The 13,849-nt window shown below is 34.9% G+C and overlaps 1 protein-coding gene across 5 annotated transcripts in view; it reads right to left on the minus strand.

Annotated features, from left to right (window-relative positions):
- Window positions 1-386: 386 nt before the first annotated feature.
- The window catches only part of ZDHHC21 (zinc finger DHHC-type palmitoyltransferase 21), a 59,040-nt gene continuing 45,577 nt past the window's right edge, over window positions 387-13,849 (minus strand). For 3 of the 5 annotated variants that reach the window (XM_040631448.1, XM_040631449.1, XM_008689836.2), the window contains 3 exons: window positions 12,794-12,910; window positions 1,720-1,763; window positions 387-1,172 (listed from right to left, as the gene is read on the minus strand). In XM_040631448.1, the coding sequence (XP_040487382.1) occupies window positions 1,040-1,172; window positions 1,720-1,763; window positions 12,794-12,910 (294 nt within the window). In that variant the 3' untranslated portion in view covers window positions 387-1,039. Of the gene's footprint in view, window positions 1,173-1,719; window positions 1,764-1,959; window positions 2,744-2,801; window positions 3,140-12,793; window positions 12,911-13,849 lie in introns of those variants that run through there. The other 2 variants (XM_008689837.2, XM_008689838.2) reach the window with 2 other exon arrangements.

Consider the following 13,849-nt stretch of genomic DNA (forward strand, 5'->3'; position numbering starts at 1 on the left):
ATATAAACCTTCAATGTGTAATTTTAGATCTACTAGTAGGTAAATAAAAGTAAAAAGTATATATATACACATATATATATGTTTTTCAAAAGCACAATATTCCTCTTTACACTGTACATTATATATTATCTGGTACACTAGCATTTTAAAAACATATGCATTCCAATATAATTGTACTAGAAAAGGTACCTGTGGAATTATTGCAAATTCTTTACCCTTTTTACTCATCAAAATCTTAGGGTAAAATAGAATACATGCTGTGTGGTCAAAAATTCTGCCTTGGAGCAATCATTTTAACAACGAATAATTACATCAGCAGGGAAAAGAAGTGGGAAAGTTAATATGGAAAAAATTAATCTTTCCTTTAAAATAAGGTAGGTAGTTGGTGTTTTTAGTGGTGTTTTTATTTTGTTTTTAGCGAAGAGAAAAACAGAGAACATTAGAGAGCTACTTCTAAGAAAACACTGCCCTTTTCCTATTGTTGTTTTTGGTTTTTGTTGTTGTTCAATTCTATGCTGCATTAAAAAAATCCTGCAGCACATACAAAAGGCAGTATTGCTATTTAAATTATGATGTATTTGAAGAAGAAAATTTACATATAATATAAGGTGTATCAACTTTTGTAAACCCGAAGAATTAAATTCAGATTTGGTTAGTACTGCTTAAGAGTGAAAGATTTAAATAAACATCTGAAATTTCCCATAAATTAAAATCTATAACATTGTCAGTACTAAAAAAAATTATGTACAATTATTTTATCTCAATCACTGCCTTTGGGGTCTAATCACAAAAGCATTTAAAGAAACCCCTGTGGAAAGCTAATTTAAAAGTAAACATGCTTTAAAACTTAAATATAGATCTCGTATTAGTCCCACAACAGGATCAAGATCACTATTAAAATAAAGCCTGGGGCACATTATGATGCCTAAGATTGGTGGGTGGATTTTAATTGACTTGAAGACTGTCATAGTTCTATTATCAGAAAACCTGTAACGCATTTCCAGCATGGAGGACCCATCTGTGCCCACCATCCATCTGTTTAGACGTGATTGGCAAAGTGGTAGGGAACTCGCAGTGGTTGCCTCTGCCTGAAAGGAATAAACCACAGGATCTTCCAACGAGTGCCAAAAACTTCTGAGAAGGTCTGCTGCCATGGCTTTCGGGGCCTCGATCTGCAGAAGACAGCATTATTAGTGAAAGACAGCACTCCCATGGTGCACTTCAGTCAGCTAAAACAATACAGGTTGGCTGGGGATCCATTACTGGACTCTGATGAATTGTGTCCCAGCATCACAAATACAGCTTTTCTTTCATTCTGGCATGCAGCTGAGTTTTAACTCTGGATAGCAGATATTGTATCTGTGTCGTCAATCAACCTAGGGCAACTTTTGAAGCAGAGGAGAATCTCGGGATTAACAGAATGTGTGTCAACAACACAGTAGCAAATCTCTTTTGATGTACTTTCGGGACAAATAATTTAACTTACTTTAGTTAGACAAGGAACAAGAAAGATCAGTACTTATTTTGTTTGAAAACTATCATGGCTTGAAGACCCCTACTGGAAGACTGGATTATGCTTGTCTAGCTCAGGCCTTAGACTGGGCCCCAAGAAAAAGCCATCATTATGTTATCTTTCCACTACGTGCACACATTTTTCAAATGCGGCCAGCTGTTTCCATTTTTAAATAAGAGCACTACAGACTTCACGTTTATACTTACATTTCTTCACAACAGTTTGACATCTTTTCAATAGATGTTGTATCCTATCAAAAATTAAAGAAAAGTTATACTCAGATGGAACAAAGTTATCAAGGCTTTATTCTATATCTACTTTATGAGGCTTTTCATCATATTCAGAGAATATTCTAAAGATTTAAACAGTTTACATATGGGTACTAAGAATTTTAAATTAACTGCATACATTGCTGAAATCCCCTTGACAAAAACAGAATGAACATTACACTGTGCCAAAGAAAAAAATATTCAATTACAAAACCTCACAAAAATTGTAGGAGTCTCACTTTATTAAAATATAACCTTTTATTACATTTGCTTTCTTTGATAATTCTTTTAAAAGTCTAGGATTTATTTTTAATTCAACCGTCAGTGAATATGCACTAAAAATACCAAAATGACGAATGGAAGGCACTCATGAACAGAAAACCGCCAAGAGCTAAAGAGGGCTACTGGTTCTGGATTTCCATAAACAAACACAAAACCAACAAGGCAAGGTACGCCTTTGCTGTATTACAGCATCTATTACTCTGAAAACTAGAGTGAAATATTTCCTTTTTTTTTAACAGGAAAATCAGGATCTTCCTAATAATACAATTTGTTTTCTATAAAGCTCTAACACAAATATGCAAGTGAAACGATTCAACAAAGAGAAGACCGTTTCTAGACATGCTGGCTTCACTTACATTAAGAGAAAATCCATCACTAGACTGAGAAACTGTGGTGGTAAGTAATAGCCAGAAAATCAAAACACAAATCACACAATCTTATTTTAGACATATATTTACATTTTAAACATACTTCAAAGTATTACAAAAGAAAATATGTTCTTTTAGGTTTATGGAAAAAGTGAGAGAAGTTTTCCTCCTCTTATCTTCTCCTTCAAGAGGCTGCTCACACACGGCAGGGGGACCACACTGTTATTAAACGGAACCACTCATGCAAATATCTGGGGTGCCGACTCCAATCCCAAGGACTTCTTTGGCTGTAGAACTCTCTTCCAATGATACTAACAAACGAAAAATCTTGTTACAGCACTTAACATCAACAGCTCACAGTATTCAGTTCTTAATGCATGAATAGTTGAATAACTATAGCTAGCCCACATACGAGAAAATAAATCTATTTTTTTAGATGACAAAGTCACCAATAGCAGTTTCACTTCCATATTTCCTGGGAATTGGTGACAAGATTGTAGATTCGCCACATATTCCATATTCATTAGTTTTCCTATCATGCTTTGAAATTCATGGTATCCAATGACAAGTCTATTTATAATTAACTTTTCTCAGTTCTGTTGCATAATTTCCTCAGAATAACGTTTCACTTTGTGACAACACAGTCTGCAAATACATGAGGACGTTGATCATGGGCTTGGAGGAAAGTGGGGCCTCTGCTTCCACATCTGCACGGAAAGTGAATGAAGTAATTTGAACGGGTTCTTAGCACTGACGGGTGACACGCTGCCCCAAAACACTGTGGGAGCTTGTGCAACCAGGCCAAGGAAAAGACAGGACAGGTAAGTAAATGGCCTCAAATCACAGCTGTGGATAATACTTACAAACTATTTCGGGATAAGACAGGCGACTACAAAGTCAGGCTACTACACCCATGATTATAGGAAATTTTTACTGGGCATAAGTTTACCGTTTGATCAAAACTTTGAGGTACTTATTTGTGGCAATAAAAGAATCAATCTCGAAGACTTTGGATTTAGGCTTCATATGCAAAAAGCTTTTATTTCCAAGTGCTTTTGACATCTTTCCAGAATCTGGTTCAAGAAGTAAGTAGAATAGTACCTGTTAAGTCATCATAAACAGATGGTTTTTCTATCAAAGAATGTGATGTTTACCATGACTTTTTGAACAGGATTTGTGAGGCTAGCCAAAAAAGGCTCTTTCCCCCCTCTCTAGAAATAGCAAATGCTTATCTCTGTCTGAAACTCAGCTATCAAGAATACCGTTCTAAGAAAAAAAAACACGATTTGTATTTGAATAGCCAAACATGGCACAAACATGGCCCTGGCACTTACAGAGCATGCTCAGAGCGACACAAGTCAACCTGCTATCACATTTGCAAACACAGGAAGAACTGCAAACTAGAGGAGGAGACCGGGTTCCTAATGCGAGAACACTGAAAACTGCTAGTGCCAGAAGTGCCAAATGAGGTTTAATATACATTTTTGGGTGTGTTGCAAAGCAGGGAAATGTGGAATATTTTAGAAAAAATGAACTAAAAATAATTAAAATAGATTTTGGTGCAGATAACTTCATTCAGCATAAAAAATTCAATACCTTTAATGACCATCGGGAAATGACCAATAAGATATTTGCCATCTTTAAGGAGTAGAAATATAATTTATAAATTCTTAGTTATACATAAAACTCAGCTATCCAGAAAAATTCGTTCTTCAAAGAATGATAAGAAACAAGGTTTTATATATGGTATATTGTCTACAATCAGGGTATCTTATGTCCAGAAAAATATTTATGTCACGATGATGGGTCTTATGACCAAAACACCTAGGACTTCCATCAATCCACATAACTAAGAGACACATGAAAATCCTTTCCTATTTTATTTTTAGAGAGAGGGAGAGAACGAGTGAGCACATGCAAGTGAGGGGGGAGGGGCAGAGGAAGAGGGAGAGAGAATCTTTAGCAGGCTACACACCCAGTGCAGAGCCCAATGCCGCCTGACCTCACAGCCCTGAGACCATGACATGAGCCAAAATCAAGAGTTCAATGCTTAACCAACTGAGCCACCCCGGCGCCTCTGCTTTCTTATTTTAAAACCTGAAAGTTTATTTTCTAAAAAAAGAATAAGCTGGAAACAGCAAGACCTATGTGGGCCTTGCCTATTCTATCAACCGATACTTAATCTTCTCCTGCTGGCTGATCTTATCCTAAGAAGTGATCTTTCAGGTTCAATCTGAGAAGGTAAGTAAAAATATCCTAACTAATAAGATTATATCTGGAATAGGGGGTAAAAAAGTTTCCTAACGGAGGAAAGTATTTATTGTTTGTTAGAAAAATTAGGAGGAGTGGGGGCCAGAGAGCAAGAATTTATCACCAGACATTTCCTGGTTAGCAGTCCTGAGAATCTGGCCCTCTTGGAACAGACAGCTTGATGATACAATCCATCCAACTGACTCATCCTGCTTTGAGTTCGTTTTCACTGAGCAACACTGCCATATATGTTGTCGTACAGGAGAAAGAATGTGCTGGAAAGTCCTTTGGCACACCTGACGACTGCACATAAGGGAATAAACAGTCAATCTGGTTTATACGACTATCGCTTTTAAGTCTGGAAGGTAGGAGTCATTGCTTCTGGACCTAACTCTGGAAACATTTTCAAAATGGACTTTCTCCACCTGCCAAACTGAAAACTTGATGCACGTTAAGAGCATTCTATCACAAAGACATGAAGACAGTTCAAACTAACCTCGTTGATCGCCTATACTCTTTATTCTTACTTTACTCTGCTGTACATACCTAATTCAGTGATTCTGTTGATTTAATCTGGAGTTAACAAAACTGCTCAGGAACTTTTTTCACAACCAGAGATTATATACCTGTTTTATCTATTACTAATGTCTATTAATTTTAAGACAGACTTTTGTTTGACTTCCCAGCACCTCTTATCAACGTATGGACAGTAGCTTTGTACCTTGCATATCACCTAGCAGCATATGTTGCGTCGAGTGGGTACTCAATATATGTTTGCAGCACCAAAATCACTGAACATGGACAGAAATAGCATCATTCCTTAACTTTTTTCACTGCAATCCAAAGAGAGAACATTTCCTGTTAATCATAGCTCTCTCTCCTTCTATTAAGACAGGACTCACTATATTTCAAAATAATCGGTTCTTTAAGCAGCTATCTCCAACAGAGGACCAGCTATATCTTTAACAGAGAGCTGAAGTTCACATAAACATTTAATCAATCATGCAACCAAAGTGAGAAGGCAGCAGATCTTACGTGTATAGTCACTGAAAATCTCTTTTCAAAATAATTCCTGTACTTCTCTTCACCAAGCCACTTTCTGCCTGTATAAAACCTTAGGAAAGGTACTAAAACTCTGTATATCAATTTTCAAATAATAATTCCTTACTCATAGGTTTTTATAGGTATTAAATGAGTTACTATATGTTAGAGCCCTTAATAACTCCTCAATAAATGGCAGTCCTACTCTTTACTGATATTGCCTACTATACCTTTGATTGATATTGCTTCCTACTATATATACTCTTTTTTGAGAGGGCTTAGAGATATAATATCTCAATTACATCAGAATATAACTTCTAAAAGGTGGATTTTATAATGAAAGATAAAATGACAGGGCCTACGGGAGACTACACAGATATAACCCCATGTCTACAAAGGAGCTTATAATACAATTGAAAAAATAAGTTCTATGTACATAAACCAGGATTCATTTACTCATTTATCCATCTATCAAAAATTTACCAAGGACCTATTATAACACAGTCCTTAGCATCAAGGAGCTTACAGTATAGTGAAAGTAGTCAGGTATACAAGATAACTGTACAGAAATACACAGAGAATGCCAGAGAGAATAGAATGGTTACATACAGCAACATATTGTTTAAGTAAACCTTATGCTAAATATTTGAAACCGCTGGAAACTATGTTCCCAATCAACACTCCAGGTCAACTACTCTTACATTTTTAATACAAAATTATACTTCCAATAAGATTTTTGGTTACCAGTATACTGGTAAGATGGTCTAATGTGCCTCTCTGGCTGAGATTTAGGGAGTAACTAATACATTGACAAAATGTGACAGAGAGAAGCACACGAATCGTTGTGGGAAAGATGTACAAGTTCACTGTAAGTATCGGATTCAGCGTTTTCTCCAATCCTACAGCAACGTTCTAAACAGATAAAAAATTCATGTAGATTCAGAGCATGAGAAAGTAAGATGAATGTTTGGGTAAAAATGCAAGTAAAATGTTTAGCTTCTTTACTAAAAAAGGCATCGATTTAATCACTAGAGCAATTAGTAATGCTTTGAGAAAATTAAAATGCAGTTATTCCTATGGAAGAACTTCTAGCCATAGATTGAAATAGTTTGTAATGACTTGTAATTTTATCAGAAATACGAGGAGGTCATGACACTGAGCCAGAGAGATAAACATAAATCTATTTTTCACAAAAGAACATGTTTATGCTGAAGAGCAATCCGATCCCACAAGGAGTAATTGTGATGCTAGCAGGCATTTTTTAACAAGAATACTTGCATATTACTGTGCAGTGTAACTTAGTATGTATTTAAACTAATTCCTTGGCAAGGGGGAAACTAGGTTCTATAAAGTGCTCTATATATTCAAAGCTCAAAGAAATATTAATTAGCTAATATTCGTGTATAATATTAAAAGCATATAAGAAATGGCACTTAAAGTCTTAATGATTTTTCTAGGTTTTTAAAAGCCACTGAGAAGATATTTCATGTAATATTACAACTAGAAGTATTTTATTAGAAATATGTTTTGTTTTTCTTAAATAAAACATATAATTCAGAAAAGAAAAGAAAATGCTATACAGAGCGCCCTTTACAAAGACGTTAAGTGAGCTGGGCTCAGCATAATTAACGATGATTTCCATATTTGCAACGCTGATCTGGAGTTGAGTAAACCAGACATAATTTGTACAGAGACTGTACTGAATGATGCTAAGTCACCGCATTGATTCAGTGGGATACTTGGCAAAATTTAATTCTAAGGATTAATAATCTCAGGACTACATTTCTGGGTACATATTGAAAGGCAGGTTAAGCCCACTAACTGTCTGATTAATGAGAACGCTATTTAATAGATAATCTCATTTAAACTAACTGAACATGTTGAACGTCAGATACTTCTCACTGCATAAGATAACCAAGTTAAAATTAAGTCACCCCTGCATTGGTGATTCTTTCTGTATTTAAGTAACCATGAGTCAGTATGTGGGGGGTGGGGGGACACTTCCCCCCTTTTAATTTGAAAAGCTTTCCTTTAAGCTATCTTTGGGAATCCAAGCAGAGTCCAACAACAGTACCTGTGAGACCAAATGCAAAAGCTCAGTTTTTTTCTTGGAGAATTTAAAGCACAAAATCGCAGCGAAATACATCTTCCCCACCCTACCCTCAACCTCCCCACAACTGAGAAAAGCACTATGCTCCAGAGACGCCATCAGAAGCTTGAGCTATTATATAAACTCCGCGGTGCCCAGAAAACAAAAATGCTTGTATACAAAATTGAGATAAACTGTCAGAGCGGTGTCATGGTACACAATAGCTCACTGTCAGAGCCTCACCAGAAGGCGCTGCAGCAGCTGTTACATCGCTTCTTGATGAACTCTCCCCAAGCCCAGTGACTGAAAACATGACTAACACAATCATCCAGCACTGTTAGTACTGGTGCTCATCAGAATGGACGTTATTCTTGGCTGTGTGTGAACCCCTGCTCAATAAGAAATTCTGACAACATCAATTACATTAATAACAACATCACTATCCATTTCATTCGGAAACAGAAACAGAAAAAAGGCTAAACGGGCTAAGTAAGGAGTAATTAGAGTAATCTGTTCTCTAAATAAAGAATGCTTCAAAGCAGACTGCTTTGAAAACATTTTAACTTCGGTATTAATTTTAGTAAAAATGCACAAACATGTATTTCAACATATGTCTAAAATTAAATCTAAAAATAACCAAAGGTAATCCTTTAAAATTGGTTTTAAGATTAGTCTATTCCACAGAAACATCTGGTGGTGTTGAGATCTTTTAACCTTGGAAATGAGATTAGAAATCCACTGTTTTTAAATTTAATTTCTAGTTATTTTATCTGGGTCACAGATAATCTGCTCTTGCTAAATCTAAAATGACATCAGATAATCATGACTGTGATTATCCTGTTACCTTCTACTATCAATAAGAAGACAGGATCTTCCCTTTCGCATGAAGAGAAATGATTTATTTATTCCAAGTAAGAACAAGTAATGGGGAAAAAATTACTGAAAACAGATGTGTTGCTTCCTCAAAGCCTCAATCTAAACCAAAAAAAGACAGCATTTATTTTGCCTGTTTGTTGTCTAATAGGCCTATATTCAAGTTATGTAATGACATAGTTTATATAATGAAATAATACTCCTACCAGTGTTTTCTCGAAATGCTTCCTCGTCTTTGGGTACAGGAATAGGGGAAGGAAGAAGACTTCAGTGGAAGGATTAAATTTACCGTGATTTCTTCTTCTTCTTCTTTTCTTTCTTATGCTACCTAACAAATCCATCACTTCTTTCACATTTGTGAGAGATACATGGATTCAAATTATGACAAAACACACCCAGGTGTGAAATTTCCTCTGGATAGTCTTAATTTTTTTCATAAAATGAAAACAGCAAGCATACTGTATTTAAAAAAAGAGTAAGCAAAATCTCTATATTTTTAACTTTAATTAAAATATTAACTTCTATTTTATTTAAATACTACTAATTCATTAGATTTAAAATTAATACTGAGGTTTAACCACCTTAAATAATTAAGTCTTAAAGAGCCTTAAATCAATGTGAAGAGGAGTGCATTCTGGAAACCTTAAAAGAATTTTTTTTTTTAATCCAAAAAGAATGATGCTAGAAGGTCACTATGAAAGCCCAGGTAAATGGAATTGAAATTGACTGTAATTGTTCAAAGTACTTGGATTCAAGAGGAAGTAGGGTGAGTAAAGACTGGACTAATGAATGTATGCATTCTTTTTTGAATGTTTCACAAATGTATAATTTCTACAGACATCAGAACTGTCTAGTGAAGAGTATTCTGAGAGGGTACTACATGTATACAGAAAGAAATGAAACTTTTGGAGGAAGCATTATATAACAAATGTAGTTTCTACTGAGTTTTAGAAATATCAAAACATCAGAACCAACCTCCCCAGCTTTAGACAATGAAATGTTCTTCAATATCATAGCAAAAGAAAAAAATCATGCAATTTGAAAAATATTAACATGTTGGTAATATGGAATAGAGTCAGAACAGAATCTGATATTATACATCCTTTAAAAACCAAGAGATTCAATAAATAACTTTAGGGTCAACTCAGAAGTGAACATTCAAATTTCAGAGTGGGGATTCTTAAAAGATTTTGAAGCTTTTGTTGCCACCCCCCCCCCACTCTCCAAAGCTTCTGGGGCTGCTGGGGGAGAAGGAAATTGCTGCCCCCAGCTATAAACCCCAACGGCCCTCGTAAGTAACTTGTACTCTTAGCAGCAACGTCCCAAATGTCCATTTCCAGTCATTCATCAGAAGAAATCGAAAAAAAAATCTGAGAATTCTCATTCCAGGAGATATAAATATATACCAATGATTTTGGTAAATCCAAAAGTGAAAATTCAAAAAATGCCAAGTATAATCTGGCAATTCTAATATCACTTATAGACAGACTATAATTATGAATTAGTATAAAAGTAGAGAAAAAATTTTAGGCAAAGACCTACTCTCATCCTCACCACTGTTATTAATACCATGTTAGTTGTCATCATTAGAGAAGTCAGGAGATACCGCAAAATATTTCAAGCTGAGTAACAATAAAAACAATTTAAAGAGACATTATACAATCCATGAACAGCCAATAAGAACATGAAGGGGAAAAAATGTAAACAAGCACTGAGCTCTATTAATGATTTGGATGGTGAACAATTTGATGCCTCTGATTTATTTTGATATGTATCAAAACAAATAACAGGTTGATTGACAGTTTGATAGGAAATAAAGCAAGTTTTCTAATGTTAATTGTGGTTGGGTATTCACTGTAAAATTCTTTAAAATTTCCTGTGTGTTTAATGTTTTTCCTATAAAACCTAGGGAGGAAAGGTTATTATGAGTACCTTATAAAGTATGCAACCACAGGTTATATAAGAAATCTGTTTTCCCCCCACTTCTGACTGTATTCTTCCCATTTTATTCAGACACTAGTTACCACTACCTGTATCTAGTTCTCCACCCCTAGGCAACCACTAATCTCCTTTCTCTTTCTCCAGACTTGCCTATTCTGGACATTTCACATAAGTGGAATCACACAGATGCAGGGCCTTTTGTGACTGGCCTCTTTCACTTAGCATAACGTTTTCAAGGTTCATACATGTTACAACATGTATCAGTACATCACTTCTTGTTATGGCAGAATAAACATCCACTGTATGGATAGTCCACATTTTGTATATCCATTCATCAGCTAACAGATACCTGGATTGCTCTCAGTTTGGGGCTATTATGTATGAATAATGTTGCTATAAATATTCATGTACAAATGTTTGCACGGACATACGTTTCATTTCTCTTGGGGATACACCCAGGCGTGGATCTGCTGAATGAAATGATAATTCCATGGTTAACTTTTTAAAGCACTGCCAGACTGTTATCTGTCCGCACTGTTTTCCATGCCCACTAGCAGTGTGTGAGGGTTCTGATTCCTCTATGTCCGGACCGACCTTTGTTACTATGTTTTTTTTTTTTTTATTACAGCCATCCTGGCGTGTATGAAGTGGTACCTCATCATGGTTTTGATTTTCATTTCCCTGATAACCAATGATGTTGAGCATCTTTTCATGTATTTGTTGTCCATTGGTATAACATCTTTGAACGAAATGTGCCTTCGGATCCTTTGGTGATGTTTTAATTAGGCTGTTTTTTTAGTATTGAGTTATAGTTCTCTAACCTAGATATAAAAGTCCCCTATCGGATACAAAATTTACAAATATTTTCTCCCATTCCATGAGCTGCCTTTTTACTTTTTTGATTGTGTCCTTTGAAGCACAAAAGTTTATAGTTTTATTTATCCATCTTTTTCTTGGTTGTTTGCACTTCTGGTGTCATATCTAAGACACTATTTCCTACTCCAAAATTTACTCCTTTGTTTTCTTTTAAGAGTTCTACAGTTTTAGATCCTACATTTAGGTCTACGATCCGTTTTGAGTTAATTTATGTATATGGTGTGAGGTAAGGGTCCAACTTTATTCTTTTGCATGTGCATATCTAGTTATCCTAGCAGCATTTATTGAAAAGACTTTTCTTTCCCCCATTGAATAGTTTTGGCACACTTGTTGAATATCAGTTGACTATATTTACATACATATATCTCTGGACTTTCAATTCTATGTCATTTATCTATATGTGTATCTTGTGCCAGTAGCGTACTTTTTTGATTACTGTTACTTAAGTTTTGATAACACTTTTTTCTTACTGTACATTGTTCTCACTGAACATATTCTGGTAAACACTTAAGTTTACATACACTATACATAACAATGGAGATCTTTTTTAACATACATGTTTATTCATACACATCAATAGTTTCTACAAAATAAATGTGTAGAGGTTGATCAAAAGGACTGTGCATTTTAAGGTTTGATACACACTGACAATTTCAAAAGGGTTATCCCAATTTACCCCCATCAACGATATAGGAGAAAACCTTAACCTACATCTCCCACAATGCAGTATATTACCAAACTTTTAAATCCTTACTCAATATAATTTTTCTCACTTTTTGAACTTCTCTGTTGTGATAAATCCTACTTGGCTAATAAATACATGCCAAAAAAAAAAAAAAAAACCAGTCAGACCCAGTTACTAATAAAATGTTTCTACCAGCAACTCCACTTTCTGGAATTTAACTTAAATACTTTAAAGAGGAAAAAGAGATGTTCAAAGTAGTGTTATTTGTAATATAGAAAAAAGATTACGTTGATCAACAGGAAAACTGTTAATTAAAATATGCTATATTCACTGAACAGAGTATATCCAACTATTAAAAGCTATAAACATGAGTTTGTAGCCATATAGAAACATGCTCATTTTTAAAAGCAGGATACAAAATTGTATATATACTCTGTACACCGATTGTAACTACGTTAATTACACAGGCATATGGAAACAAAAATATATAAATGACTATGTGGTAATTTTCTCCTTTAATTTCTAAACTTCTTGTCACTTCTTAGAATTAAGTTCGTAATTAGGGGATAAGTTCATAAATACATTACATTAAAAAAATATACTTACTGTGATGATGCCAATTAGTTGAGTATAAAAAAGTCCAGTTATTCCAACTAACATAGTAATGCCCATAAAGGCAGCTAGTCTCATTATGGCCAATTCATGTCTAACAACAAAGAGGTCCTATAAGAAGAAGAGAGAATAAAGACTTAAAAACAAATTGAAAAGTTACTTGTAATTGCAATAACAGTCAAGAATTAACCCATAACATTGACTCGTATTATCTTAAAGAAATACTCTCCCCCTTTTGATTTTATTACACTTAATCAATATATAAATATTTTAAAATTTCAAAAATAACTATTTTTAATTCATAGTAGCAAGCCGGAAAATAGAATTTTTACTACTCTTGTGTTGAAAAACCTTAATCCTAAAGTTGTAAATTAGTCACACTTACTTACTGTTTGTAGCAAAAAACAAAAAAACAAAACAAAAACCTCCAAAAAACACAAACAAAACATACAGTGTACAATCTTTGGTTCCACAAAAGGAAATTTTATTATTATCCTGCTAAAGAGTTTGAATGTACAAGCCTGATTCATGGTATTAAAGTTCAGGTGACCAAGGTACCCAGAGATTATGTCACTGAGTCAAACTGAGGGGGAAACACTGGTGATAAGATTGTGTGAACAAGCTAAGAGCCTACTTCCCTCATCCATCCATTTACCCACTCTAACCACCACCGCCAAGCACTGCGCTAAGTAACAGAAAAGTAAAAATGAGAAAGATATGGTTCATGCCCTGAAAAAGTTGCAGCTTATTTAGAGAGAGAAAACCCAATTTTATGACACTCCAAAACAGTGTGATACATGCTCTAACAGGAATGCGGCAGAAGACTGTAGAAACACCAAGCAATGCCTAGACAGGAAGGAAAATGTAAATGCTGTGAGGGAAAGCTCATTTCCTGGCTTTAAAAATGAGCATAAAAATGAGTGTCTTGAAAGTGAACCCAAGAAAGTGGTGGAAAGACAGGAAAACAAGAAGCATTTCATTTACTCTGTAAGCAAGCAGACAGACTAGACGAGAGTGAGATGGGGTTCTGGAAACCTACTGCAGCGAAGC

This window comes from Ursus maritimus, unplaced genomic scaffold (assembly GCF_017311325.1).
Source record: "Ursus maritimus isolate PB19 unplaced genomic scaffold, ASM1731132v1 scaffold_17, whole genome shotgun sequence".
NCBI lineage: Eukaryota > Metazoa > Chordata > Mammalia > Carnivora > Ursidae > Ursus > Ursus maritimus.